Source organism: Salmo salar, chromosome ssa11 (genome assembly GCF_905237065.1).
Source record: "Salmo salar chromosome ssa11, Ssal_v3.1, whole genome shotgun sequence".
Taxonomy (NCBI): Eukaryota; Metazoa; Chordata; class Actinopteri; order Salmoniformes; family Salmonidae; genus Salmo; species Salmo salar.
Window position 1 is genome coordinate 103,562,907 of NC_059452.1, and position 15,341 is coordinate 103,578,247.

The following is a 15,341-nucleotide window of genomic DNA, read 5'->3' on the forward strand; positions in this document are numbered from 1 at the left end:
TTAATTATATTTCAAACAATAATTCACATTTCATGTATGATCATTTTCCTGATGTAAGAAACTGGTCCAATTAAGATCCTACATCTCTATGAGAGAGAGAGACAGAGAGAAAGAGAGAGAGACAGAGAGACAGAGAGACAGACAGAGAGAGCATCAGAGAGAGAGAGAGAGAGAGAGAGAGAGAGAGAGAACAGTGTTGTGTTAGTATTTACATGTGTGCTGCAGGTTTTCCTTCACATTTTGTTTTCTTTGACCAGTCATTTTGTCTCTATGGAAATAAGTCTGAACAACGAATAGAGATGCTATTCATCCCTCCATCATGACATCACTACAATATGAAGTTGGGTAGCAGGAAGTACAAGTATAGTAATGCACCTGAATAACATTCACCTGTCCTAGAGGTGACAGAACCACTCGGAGAGAGAGAGAGAGAGAGAGAGAGAGAGAGAGAGAGAGAGAGAGAGAGAGAGAAGACAACAAAGTAATACAACCACAAAGACAACATCTAAAGCACCAGTAAACATCAGGTAGGAGGATTTATCTATAATCTCTGCATGTACACCTGTTGAAAGAATAAAGTTCCACACATTAAGTGAATGAGTATTTCTATTTAGTAAAGACTTATTGTTCATGTTTGTAAATATATATTTTTGAACACCAGAAAATACTAGCCTGGATGTGCATACTGTGCATGAAATAAATCATGTCATTTAAAATGTGATATGCTCCTTCAAACAGTGATTATAGACAGCCTATTTACAAATTAATACTGGAACACTTTATGTTTGTGTTTTCAGTCATTATTATTCATAACACTTAATGCATCTGTAACATGTCACCATGTTGTTGGTAGAAGATCTAGTTAACATCTGTAGCATGTCACCATGTTGGTAGAAGATCTAGTTAACATCTGTAACATGTCACCATGTTGTTGGTAGAAGATCTAGTTAACATCTGTAACATGTCACCATGTTGTTGGTAGAAGATCTAGTTAACATCTGTAACATGTCACCATGTTGGTAGAAGACCTAGTTAACATCTGTAACATGTCACCATGTTGGTAGAAGATCTAGTTAACATCTGTAACATGTCACCATGTTGGTAGAAGATCTAGTTAACATCTGTAACATGTCACCATGTTGGTAGAAGATCTAGTTAACATCTGTAACATGTCACCATGTTGTTGGTAGATGTTCTAGTTAACATCTGTAACATGTTACCATGTTGGTAGAAGATCTAGTTAACATCTGTAACATGTCACCATGTTGGTAGAAGATCTAGTTAACATCTGTAACATGTCACCATGTTGTTGGTAGAAGATCTAGTTAACATCTGTAACATGTCACCATGTTGTTGGTAGAAGATCTAGTTAACATCTGTAACATGTCACCATGTTGGTAGAAGATCTAGTTAACATCTGTAACATGTCACCATGTTGGTAGAAGATCTAGTTAACATCTGTAACATGTCACCATGTTGTTGGTAGAAGATCTAGTTAACATCTGTAACATGTCACCATGTTGGTAGAAGATCTAGTTAACATCTGTAGCATGTCACCATGTTGGTAGAAGATCTAGTTAACATCTGTAACATGTCACCATGTTGGTAGAAGATCTAGTTAACATCTGTAGCATGTCACCATGTTGTTGGTAGAAGATCTAGTTAACATCTGTAACATGTCACCATGTTGGTAGAAGATCTAGTTAACATCTGTAGCATGTCACCATGTTGGTAGAAGATCTAGTTAACATCTGTAGCATGTCACCATGTTGTTGGTAGAAGATCTAGTTAACATCTGTAGCATGTCACCATGTTGGTAGAAGATCTAGTTAACATCTGTAACATGTCACCATGTTGGTAGAAGATCTAGTTAACATATGTAACATGTCACCATGTTGTTGGTAGATGTTCTAGTTAACTCTTGTTTTCCCTCCGATCTCCAGGGATGGACCAGCCTCTGTTCCTCCTCCTTGTTTTCTCAGGTAAGTGTTCATTTCTGGTTTGTTCTCCACAGGGCTGTCCATCCTCCCCTCATAATGTTGGTGTGTTCTCCACAGGGCTGTCCATCCTCCCCTCATATTGTTGGTTTGTTCTCCACAGGGCTGTCCATCCTCCCCTCATAATGTTGGTTTGTTCTCCACAGGGCTGTCCATCCTCCCCTCATCCCTCACTCATCAGTTCCACTTTGTGAATTTGAATAAGACCTGGACTGAAGCTCAGCGTTTCTGCAGACAGAACTACACTGACCTGGCCACCATAGATGACATGGCAGATATGAAGAAGCTCAATAGCACAGTATCAGCTAGTTGGAGAGGATCAGCCTGGATTGGGCTGTATAACATAATCTGGAGGTGGTCTCTGGGAGACAGAGAGTTAGAGGGGGAGGTGTTTTGGGATGATCATCATCCAAATAATGATGCCGAAACGTTGTGTGTCTATATGTTGCTAAATGCGACTTGGCAAAATTATGACTGTAGTAAAACATTTTATTTTGTCTGCTATGATGGTGAGTTCCCCTGTCCATTTCCTCATCAATCAACGATGTTGTCAAATACCAAATCATTTTATTCAGATAAGAGATTCATATTTTATTTATATATAAAAAAAAAAGATTTACAAGCATTCATCTGTATTTGTATTTTGTTATGTCTTATTTATTTCAAATAGAAAAAAATGCGACCAATAAGTACATTCTCATTGCTGAATATAAGACTTGGAGTGATGCTCAGCTCTACTGTCGGAAGAAACACACAGACCTGGCCAGTGTGAGGAACACAACAGAGAGGGACGCCATTAAGAGTATCTTACCTAAAGTCACTGGTATCTACAGAGTGTGGATTGGTCTGAATAAATCTCTTGGAGTCTGGAGGTGGTCCGACCAGAGTGGCTTCTCTATCAAGAGCTGGGAAACATACAAGGAGAACAATGCAGATGGGAGTTATCAGAACGGAGAGTTCTGTGGTGAAGTTACTTTCCCTTCTGGAAAGTGGAATTATCAGGGTTGTACCAACAACACTCATTTTATCTGCTATGACGGTGAGCCGCTGACAAACACTTCAAATCCTCAATAAAGACATACGTTTAACATCTGGTATTACCGTAATGTTGTGATGAGAAGGACTAAACAATAATGTACAAAGATGTAGGCCTTAGAATCAAAGTTAACTTAATATATTAATAATTAGCGTGAGTCTCTGTTTCCCCCTCTTCTTCCTCCAGATGAACTGGTCCTGGTCACAGAGAACAAGACGTGGTCAGAAGCCCTGTGGCACTGCAGAGACCTGGACATGGAGCTGGTGTCTGCCCACAACCAGAGCATCCAGCACCTGGTCCAACAGAGAGCCAAGAAGGCTTCCAGTCTCTTCGTCTGGCTGGGCCTGAGGTACACCTGCACCCTGGACTTCTGGTTCTGGGTCAATGGAGAAGAGTCCTGCTACCACAACTGGGCCGATGGGGAGGGCTACAACACCAGCAAGGAGCAGTGTGGGAACACGGGGGCCATTCAGAGAGACGGGGGACAGTGGGTCGGCAAGGCTGAGACTGAGAGATTCAACTTCATCTGCAGCAAAAGTGATGGTGAGATTTGATCTCTTTCTTTTGTTGTGTTGAACCTCTACCACATTACGTCTCTCTCTCTCTCCCTTTACCTCTCCCTCTCTCCCTTTACCTCTCCCTCTCTCCCTTTACCTCTCTCTCTCTCTCTCCCTTTACCTCTCCCTCTCTCCCTTTACCTCTCCCTCTCTCCCTTTACCTCTCCCTTTACCTCTTCCTCTCTCCCTTTACCTCTCTCTCTCCCTTTACCTCTCCGTCTCTCCCTTTACCTCTCTCTCTCTCCCTTTACCTCTCCCTCTCTCCCTTTACCTCTCCCTCTCTCCCTTTACCTCTCTCTCTCTCTCCCTTTACCTCTCCCCCTCTCCCTTTACCTCTCCCTCTCTCCCTTTACCTCTCTCCCTCTCTCCCTTTATCTCTCTCTCTCTCCCTTTACCTCTCCCTCTCTCCCTTTACCTCTCCCTCTCTCCCTTTACCTCCCTCTCTCTCTCCCTTTACCTCTCTCTCTCTCCCCTTACCTCTCTCTCTCCCTTTACCTCTCCCTCTCAGCCTTTACCTCTCTCTCTCCCTTTACCTCTCCCTCTCTCCCTTTACCTCTCTCTCTCTCTCCCTTTACCTCTCCCTCTCTCCCTTTACCTCTCCCTCTCTCTCCCTTTACCTCACTCTCTCTCTCTCCCTTTACCTCTCCCTCTCTCCCTTTACGTCTCCCTCTCTCCCTTTACCTCTCCCTCTCTCCCTTTACCTCTCCCTCTCTCCCTTCACCTCTCTCTCTCTCTCTCCCTTTACCTCTGTCTCTCCCTTTACCTCTCCCTCTCTCCCTTTACCTCTTTCTCTCTCTTTTCCTCTCTCTCTCTCCCTGTACCTCTCTCTCTCTCTCCCTTTACCTCTCCCTCTCTCCCTTTACCTCTCCCTCTCTCTCTCCCTTTACCTCTCCCTATCTCTCTCCCTTTACCTCTCCCTCTCTCCCTTTACCTCTCCCTCTCTCCCTATACCTCTCCCTCTCTCCCTATACCTCTCTCTCTCTCTCCCTTTACCTCTCTCTCATTCTCTCCCTTTACCTCTCTCTCTCTCCCTTTACCTCTCTCTCCCTCTCTCCCTTTACCTCTCCCTCTCTCCCTTTACCTCACTCTCTCTCTCTCCCTTTACCTCTCTCTCTCTCCCTTTACCTCTCTGATGGTGAGATTGTGAGTCAGGGGACAGTGGGTCGGCCTGCCTGAGACTAAGAGATTTAACTTCATCTGCAGCAACGGTGGTGGTGAGATTTGATCTCTTTGGATGCTGTCTTTTTGACTTATTTTTAAAAGAAATTACATTTTACTTTGTAATTTTTCTAGCTCATACTCTGTCTCTTATCAAATCTATTTGCTGATTCTCTGTCTCTCTCTGTGTGTCTCTGATATGGTCATACGTTTGACAGGTGGCAAGGAAGTGCAGCTCTATTTCCACCTAATTCTGTGGGCAGTGTAGACATAGCTTGTCTTTTCTTGAGACCAAAGTCTGCCTTTAGCGGGCTCTCTCAATAGCAAGGCTATGCTCACTGTGTCTGTACATAATCAAAGCTTTCCTTAATTCTTAGGTCAGTCACAGTGGTCAGGTATTCTGCCACTGTGTACTCTAAGGTTTAGGACCAAATAGCATTCTAGTTTGCTCTGTTAGTTGGTAAATTCTTTCCAATGTGTCAATTATCTTATAGTTTTCTCATGAATTGGTAGGGTCTAATTGTGTCCTGGGGCTCCTTGGGGTCTTTTTGTGCTTGTGAACAGAACCAGCTTGCTTAAGGAACTCTTCTCAATGTTAATTTCTCTGTAAGTGATGGCTTTGTTGTATGTTGTACACTGAGGGAGTTATTGCATAACTCTACATACAGTCTCAATTTGGTGGTTGTCCCATTTTGTGAATTCTTGGTTGGTGAGCGGACCCCAGACTTCACAAGCATAAGGACAATGGGTTTTATAACTGATTCTAGTATTTTTAGCCAGATCCTAATTGTGATGTCAAATTGTATGTTCCTTTTGATGACGTAGAAGGCCATTCTTGCTTCTCATATCATTCACAACTTTGTGGAAGTTAACTGTGGTGCCGATGTTTAGGCCTAGGTAGGTATAGTTTTTTGTGTGCTCTAGAGCGACGGTGTCTAGATGGAATTTGATTTTTGTGGTCCTGGCGACCGGACCTTTTTTGGAACAATATTATTTTTATCTTACTGAGATTTACTGTCAGGTCACAGGTCTGACAGAATCTGTGCAGAAGATCTACACCACCAGTCAGAAGTTTGGACACACCTATTCATTCAAGGGTTTTTCTTTATTTTTACTACTTTCTACATTGTAGAATAATAGTGAAGACATCACAGCTATGAAATAACACATATGGAATCATGTAGTAACCAAAAAAAGTGTTAAACAAATCAAAATAGACCCTTTGCCTTAATGATAGCTTTGCACACTCTTGTGCTGAGCACTTGTTGGCTGCTTTTCCTTCACTCTGCAGTCAAATTTATCCCAAATCATCTCAATTGGGTTGAGGTCGGGTGATCGTGGAGGCCAGGTCATCTGATGCAGCACTCCATCACTCTACTTCTTGGTCAAATAGCCCTTACACAGCCTGGGGGTGTGTTTTGGGTCATTGTCCTGTTGAAAAACGAATGATAGTCCCACTAAGCGCAAACCAGATGCAATGGCATATCACTGCAGAATGCAGCCTTACCATGCTGGTTAGTGTGCCTTGAATTCTAAATAAATCACAGACAGTGTCACCAGCATAGCACCCTCACACCATCACACCTCATCCTCCATGCTTCACGGTGGGAAGCGAAGATCATCCATTCACCTACGCTGAGTCTCAAAAAGACACAGCGGTTGGAACCAAAAGTCTCAAATTTCGACTCATCAGACCAAAGGAGAGATTTCCACAGGTCTAATGTCCATTGCTCGTGTTTCTTGGGCCAAGCAAGTCTTTTCTTCTTATTGGTGTTCTATAGTAGTGGTTTCTTTGCAGCAATTCAACCATGAAGGCTTCATTCACACAGCCTCCTCTGAACAGTTGATGTTGAGATGTGTCTGTTACTTGAACACTGTGAAGCATTTATTTGGGTGCAATTTCTGAGGCTGGTAACTCTAATGAACTTATCCTTTGCAGCAGAGGTAACTCCTTTCCTGTGGTGGTCCTCACGAGAGCCAGTTTCATCATTGCGCTTGATGTTTTTTTGCGACTGCCTTGAAGAAACTTTCAAAGTTCTTGACATTTTCAGAATTGACTGACCTTCATGTCTTAAAGTAATGATGGACTGTCATTTCTCTTTGCTTTTTTGAGCTGTTCTTGCCATAATATGGACTTGGTCTTTTGCCAAATTGGGCTATATTCAGTATACCACCCCTACCTTGTCACAACACAACTGATTGGCTCATTAAGAAGGAAAGAAATTCCACACAATAACTTTTAACAAAACACACCTGTTAATTGAAATGCATTCCAAGTGACTACCTCATCAAGTTGGTTGAGAGATTGCAAAGAGTTTGCAAAGCTGTCATCAAGGCAAAGGGTGGCTACTTTAAAGAATCTAAAATATAAACTATTTTTGGATTTGTTTAACACTTTTTGGTGATTTCATATGTGTTATTTCATAGTTTTGATGTCTTCACTAATATTCTACAATGTAGAAAATTGTAAAAAAAAAACTTGAATGAAAGGTTTAATTTAATGAATTTTAGAATAAGGCTGTAACGTAGAAAACATTTTAAAAATCAGGGGGTCTAAATACTTTCCGAATGCACTGTAGGTAGCACAAAGGAAGACATTTTTCTCTGTTGAGATAATTTCCTTTTGAATTGCTACCCAAATGTAAAATGTTCCTCTTTTGATTAATTTAATTAGGGCTAGGGTCTAGTTTCCTGAATTTCCGCCTGACTCATGTGCCCAAAGTAAACTGCCTGTTACTTAGGTCCAGAAGCCAGGATATGCATACAATTGATAGCATTGGATAGAAAACACGTTGTATGTTCTAAAACTGTTAAAACAATGTCTGAGTCTATAACAGAATTGAAATGGCGTGCAAAAATCCAAAGAAAAACCAACCAGACTTTTTTTTTTTAGGTCCCAGGCTCTTATTTTTTTAACAAAATGGCCATTCATGTTGTAGCTGGGACCCTTGGGATTGCAAACAGAGGAAGTGTCATCGTCGTGTGTGTAGGTGGCAAGGAAGTCAGGTGAAGGAGAAACCAACTTGGTATAACTGGAGTAATTTAATAAATAATAAACTAACACTAACTCCAAAAACCAACGTACATAAAATAACATGGGTAAAATACCCAAAGCTCACCAATACAAAAAATACACAAAAATCAATAACAAACAAAACAATCTCGGACAAGGACATGAGGGAAAACAGAGGGTTAAATACACAACATGTAATGAATGGGATTGGAAACAGGTGTGTAGGAAAACAAGACAAAACCAATGGAAAATTAAAAATGGATCAGTGATGGCTAGAAGACCGGTGACGTTGATCGCCGAGCACCACACGAACAAGGAGGGGCATCGACTTCGGCAGAAGTCGTGACAGGAAGATTTTCTAAAGTAAGTGATTTATTGAATAGCTGTTTGTGATTTTGTGATGCCTGTGCTGGTTGAAAAATATGTTGATGTGGGTCGCTGTCCTCAGACAATCGCATGGTATGCTTTTGCTGTAAAGCCTATTGTAAATCGGACAACGTAGTTAGATTAACAAGAAGTTAAGCTTTTAAATGATATAAGATACTTGTATGTTCACGAACGGTTAATATTACGATTATTTATTTGAATTGCGCGCCCTCAAATTTCAATGGATGTTGTCGACTAGCGGGATGGCTAGCCTTAGAGTGAGATAGGTCTGCTCTATACCAAATTAGCATACCCCCTGAGACTCTTCCCTCTTTCAAACCTGATAGTTTGGTGGATGGGACTACCAGCTCTCTTTAACCTTGATTGCAACCATCTCTCTCTCTCTCTCTCTCTCTCTCGTCAAATATATTTCCTTAAACTCTCTCGCTCTCTCTCATTCTTTTTTTCTATATCAATCTCTCTCTTTCTCTCTCTGTCTTGTGAAATGTATTTCCTGATATTCTCTCTCTCTTGTGAAATCTATTTCATGATATTCTCTTACAGTATTATTTCCTTTGTTCTCTAATTTAGATTACTAGAACCAGACCTTGATCTCTGAACCAGCTGAAACCTACAGTCCAACACATTGTTCCAGACCCTGCTCTGTAGACCAGCTGAACCCTACAGCCAAGAATGTTCCAGACATTCTCATATTTACATGGTATAAGGTGATGGATAATCATTTTTTTAAATATATATATTGCTCACTGTAAAAAAAAATATATATATATATATATATATATATATATATATATATATATATATATATATATATATATATATTATTTTTTACAGTTAGCTCCAAAGGTTCTGGGACTGTGACAAATATCATACCCCCAAGACAGTCTAAACTCTCACCATTACAATAACAGGGGAGGTTAGCATTTTGTATCATACCACCAAGACATGCTAATCTCTCACCATTACATAACAGGGAGGGGTTAGCATTTTATATCATACCCACAGGACATGCTAGCCTCTCACCATTACAATAACTGGGGAGGTTAGCATTTTATATCATACCCCCAAGACATGCTAGCCTCTCACCATTACAATAACAGGGGAGGTTAGCATTTTATATCATACCCCCAAGACATGCTAACTTCTCACCATTACAGTAACAACGGAGGTTATCATTTTATATCATACCCCCAAGACATGCTAGCCTCTCACCATTACAATAACAGGGGAGGTTAGCATTTTATATCATACCACCAAGACAATGCTAACCTCTCACCATTACAATAACAGGGGAGATTAGCATTTTATATCATACCACCAAAACAATGCTAACCTCTCACCATTACAATAACAGGGGAGGTTAGCATTTTATATCATACCCCCAAGACATGCTAACCTCTCACCATTACAATAACAGGGGAGGTTAGCATTTTATATCATACCCCCAAGACATGCTAACCTCTCACCATTACAATAACAACAGAGGTTAGCATTTTTGGGGGGTATGATATTTATGCCTCCAATTGGTACAGTCAGTTGATATAGTCTTTGCGTGCTATGAAAATGTGACCAAAGACTTAATATTTTACTACTTTAATAGACATACAAGTGAATTTGTCCCAATAGTTTTGGAGTACAGAGCCAGAAGAACACACATAGTCTCACTGTCCCAATACTGTTGGAGCTCACTGGAAATAAAACATAGAGCTACATAGTTCTCACTGGAAATAAAACATAGAGCTTCATAGAGCTCACTGGAAATAAAACATAGAGCTACATAGAGCTCACTGCAAATAAAACATAGAGATACATAGAGCTCACTGGAATTAAAACATAGAGCTACATAGAGCTGCCTGGATTATTGTGACATGTGTTCAATATTTGTATATTATAACATGTTATTTGATTATTATTATATTGTGCTGTTGTTTTATTACTGGTTGATGTCATTTCATTTTAAAAGTTAACTCTTTGTTGTTCTCAAGTCATGTTTTAATTGTTTTAATTAGATTTTCTATTTGGTGGTCAAGATTTCATTCAAATATTTTATTTAATATAAAATGATGGATACCTGATTTTTTGGTTTTACACAAATACTTTTATTTGAACATTATGATACCATACTATTATTGTTCTCACATTGACTTAGTGTATCACTCATGATGTTATTTCATTTTAAAGGTTGAACTTTTAGTTGTTCTTGTTTTGTTATTTGGCATTTTATTAGGATCCCTATTAGCTGTTAGCTGCAAAGTGGGAGCTACTCTTTCTTCATGACACATGACATAATACAGAACATTAATAAACAAGAACAGCTCAAGGACAGATCTGTATCAATTTAAAAAAGGCACTCGTAGACTACATATCAATACATACACACAAACTATCATGGTCAAATAGGGGAGAGGCGTTGTGCCGTAAGACGTTGCTATATGTGTTTTTTTTTAATCATGTTTGCTGTTCACTTGAGCATTCTGAGATGGAAGGGAGTTCCATGCAATAACGGCTCTATATAATACTGTACACTTTCTTGAATTTGTTTTGGATTTGGGGACTGTGAAAAGACCCCTGGTGGCATGTCTGGTGGGGTAAGTGTGTGTGTCAGAGCTGTGTGTAAGTTCACTATGCAAATTATTTGGAATTTTTATAACATTAATGTTTCTTAATCTATGCATAGTCGATTTACCCCGACCAACATGTACACAATAACTAGACTAACCTGTACCTCCGCACATTGACTCAGTACAGGTACCCCCTGACATAGCCTCATTATTGTTATTTTTATTGTGTTACTTTTTATTCTTATTTTACTATTTTTGCTTTAGTTTATTTAGTAAATATTTCCTTAACTCTATCTTGAACTGATATTTGATATTATATAAGGAGATGGATACAGGATTTTATAACGACATATTTTATATTATACTCTTGTAATGTAATATTATCATACCATACTGTTATTGTTTCCATATTTACTTACTATACTTGTTGATGTTAATGAATGTTAAAGGTTAACTTTCAGTTGCTCTCAATATTCAGTTGTTTTATTTATTTTCTATTACTACTTACTGTTACTGTTTCCAAAGTTTATTTCACTTATTCATTATTTTATCTAGACCATTAATTGCATTCCATTATAGAAATATTTTACGTTTTTTTGAGTTGTTTTAAATATATTGTACCAGCAGTCATTTTTCTATGATACTAGTGTGTACCATTTAAATGACTGTATCTGTTCTGGTGCTGGTGGTGGAGTCTTCATTTAAAGGGGCAATCTGTGACGGGGGCATCCGTTTTAGAATTTTTTATTCAAGAAACCCATTCATTCTTGAAGTATATCATTTATAAATGCCTTATGAGCATAATTCAACTGTCATTTCCCATCAGAACCCAAAATGTAACTTGTGGTTACATTTCTCTAGCTCCATCCTAAAGATTTTCCCAAAACAGTGGTGTGTAACGGTTGTCGTATGGAGTAGACCAAGGCGCAGCGGGTTGAGTGCTCATCTTAACTTTTATTGAACGCTTAACAAAACAAAACAAGAAAACGAACAAACGAACAGTATTGCAGGCTACACACACAGCTATGCAAAAACAACATCCCACAAATGACAGGTGAAAACAGGGCTACCTAAGTATGACTCCCAATCAGCAACAACGAAGTACAGCTGTTCCTGATTGTGTTGGCCTGGTATGGCTCTCAAAGAAATACACAACATAGACAGAGCATAGAAAAACAAAACATAGAACATAACCAAAAACTCCGGAATACTCTAAACAAACACCCCTCTACATAAACACATATCCCAACAAACCCCGAACCACATAAAACAAACACCCCCCTGCCACGTCCTGACAAAACTACAATAACAAATAACACCTTTACTGGTCAGGACATGACATAGTGGGGTTTACAATTTGTTATTGATTGAACTGCAGATTGCCCCTTTAACTATTTGACTATGGTACATTCACCCTTTACGCAGTAAAAAAAAATCTATATAGTTATGAAAATGCCTCTAGTTTGTTTTGTTTTTTCTTTAATACTTATTTCAAGAAACAGAGGAAAGAATAGAAGGGATTTTGATAAGGATGTTAGACCTGACCTCAGATCATCAGTAAGTCAGTAGGAACACTGTCTACTGTTGTATACCTGGTCTTAGACCTGACCTCAGATCATCAGTAAGTCAATAGGAACACTGTCTACTGTTGTATACAGGATGTTAGACCTGACCTCAGATCATCAGTAAGTCAGTAGGAACAATGTCTACTGTTGTATACAGGGTGTTAAACCTGACCTCAGATCATCAGTAAGTCAATAGGAACACTGTCTACTGTTGTGTACAGGGTGTTAGACCTGACCTCAGATCATCAGTTTGTCAATAGGAACACTGTCCACTGTTGTATTCCTGGTCTTAGACCTGACCTCAGATCATCAGTAAGAAAGTAGGGACACTGTCTACTGTTGCCACATCTGACGAGCGTCAGAGCCGGTGTAGTACGACTGGATCTTAGTCCTGTATTGATGCTTTGCCTGTTTGATGGTTCGTCGGAGGGGATAGCGGGATTTCTTATTAGCTTCCAGGTTAGAGTCCCGCTCCTTGAAAGCATCAGCTCTAGCCTTTAGCTCAGTGTGGATGTTGCCTGTAGTCCATGGCTTCTGGTTGTGTTATGTACATTTGGTCACTGTGGGGACGACGTCATCGATGTACTTATTGATGAAGCCAATGACAGATGTGGTGTACTCCTCAATGCCATTTGAGGAACCCAGGAACATTTTCCAGTCTGTGCAAAACAGTCCTGTAGCTTAGCATCTCCTTCATCTGATCACTTTTTTAATGATCTAGTCACTGGTGCTTCCTGCTTTAATTTTAGCTTGTAATCAGGAATCAGAAGGACGGAATTAGGGTCAGATTTGCGAAATGGAGGGCGAGGGAGGGCTTTGTATGTGTCTCTGTGTGTGGAGTATAGGTGGTCCAGAGTTATTTTCCCTCTGGTTGCACATTTAACATGCTGGTAGAAATTTTGTAAAACTGTTTTAAGATACCCTGCATTAAGCTCCCCGGCTACTAGGAGCGCCACCTCTGGGTGAGCGTTTTTTTGTTGTTGCTTATGGCAGAATACAGCTCATTCAATGCTATCTTAGTGCCAGCCTATGACTGCGGTGGTATGTAAACAGCTACAAAGAATACAGATAAAAACTCTCTCGGTAGGTAGTGTGGTCTACAGCGTATCATGAGGAACTCTAACTCAGGCAAGTAAAAGCTCGAGACTTCCTTAGATATCGTGCACCAGCTGTTGTTTACAAAAATATATAGACCGCTACCCCTTGTCTTACCAGACGCCGCTGTTTATTCCTTCCGGTACATCGTATAACCAGCCAGGTGTATGTTGATGTTGTCATCGTTCAGCCACGACTCCGTGAAGCATAAGATATTACAGTTTTTATTACACGTGATAGAGTAGTTACATGTTCAAATAATATTTAAAATAACTTAAAAGATAAAATGTTAGTGTTATTATGAGATAATTAGTGTTATTAAGAAACATACACTTTGGAAACAGTAAAATTATTATATTGCAAATATAAAAAAATTATTAACATCTATTCAGCACTGTGCAGCCAATGGCAATTTCCGGTTCAGGTATAAAGCTGGGAGATGCTTAACGTAGTTACAACTCGACAACTGGGGTGTCGCTAGCGTAGACCTGATAGAATGAACCCCTAAGTGTGCATAAATGCTCTCTTGCAACCTTTTGGTGTGGAGTGCATTAATTAAAACACTCTCATATATAAGAATAATGTTGTGGTACAGTGCTGTTCCTTGATGTACAAAAAGGTCAAAGGTGCACACACGGAATCTTCAGAAGTACAAATAGGAACTCACATGGTACAGGTACTGTATCTGCCAGCTGGAGCAACGGTGCAAACACCAGAGTGCATTTACTATATAACTGTATCTGAGTACATTCACTATATAACTGTATCTGAGTACATTTACTATATAACTGTATCTGAGTACATTCACTATATAACTATCTGAGTACATTCACTATATAACTGTATCTGAGTACATTCACTATATAACTGTATCTGCCAGCTGCAGGCTAGAGCACCGTACAAACACCTGAGTACATTCACTATATAACTGTATCTGAGTACATTTACTATACAACTGTATCTGAGTACATTCACTATATAACTGTGTCTGAGTACATTCACTATATAACTGTGTCTGAGTACATTCACTATATAACTGTATCTGAGTACATTCACTATATAACTGTATCTGAGTACATTCACTATATAACTGTATCTGAGTACATTCACTATATAACTCTATCTGAGTACATTCACTATATAACTGTATCTGAGTACATTCACTGTCTAACTGTATCTGCCAGCTGCTGGCTAGAGCACCGGTCCCAACACCAGAGTACATATAACGCATCTTATGTGACTAATCAATCAGTAGAGTTGTAAATGTGATATAAACACATTTATAAACTTGTCTTTTTCATTCGATACGAAGGGAGTTTAACTGGAAAAAGTTATTTTCATGTCTACTACATCATCACTCACAGCCTTTTATCCTCAACAAGTCAATTTAATAAAAACACCTCTCTGGTGGGAAAATGCATACAGTTTTGATGTGTATTTTTTAATTTTCACATGAAAATCTGTCACCAATAGGATGGAAACCTAGCTATTGATCATAAATATAGTCAATTTATTTTACATTGTGGTGCAGCCAGTCCACAAGGTGACAACAGAGCCCTTCTTACATTCTTTGGGGAGAACCCTGCCAGGGATGATAGACGTGTTTCCCACTAGTAATTACCAGTTGGAGGACCGTTCAAGTGTTTTTTCCCAGTCGTAATTTGGTAGATTCCCACTTCCCACTTGGTTACGAACGCAGCATTAGATACAATCATTGCTGCATAAAAAAAAGGTCTCTTGAGCCCGATGCTGCTACATTTCTGAAATGAAATGACTTATTTTCTAGGAGTTCTGGTTCTGCTGGTCCATGTGCTGTGTCTCTGTCGGTGAGAAGTGACAGACCAGCTGCTGATCTGAAAACAGAGAAAGACACGCTGACACAGATCATGTGACCAGCTGCTGATCTGAAAACAGAGAAAGACACCCTGACACAGATCATGTGACCTACTGCCTTTCAGTTAGGCCTAAGTTT

The 15,341-nt window shown here is 39.6% G+C and overlaps 1 protein-coding gene across 1 annotated transcript; it reads left to right on the forward strand.

Moving 5' to 3' along the window:
- The first annotated feature begins 406 nt into the window (after nt 1–406).
- On the forward strand, nt 407–14,653 carry lyam1 (L-selectin). Its single transcript, NM_001146487.1, is given in 5 exon segments — nt 407–527; nt 1,944–1,982; nt 2,144–2,506; nt 2,668–2,712; nt 14,090–14,653. Coding segments are annotated over 4 exon segments (459 nt in total). The 5' UTR covers nt 407–527; nt 1,944–1,945; the 3' UTR covers nt 14,104–14,653.
- Nucleotides 14,654–15,341: the final 688 nt, after the last annotated feature.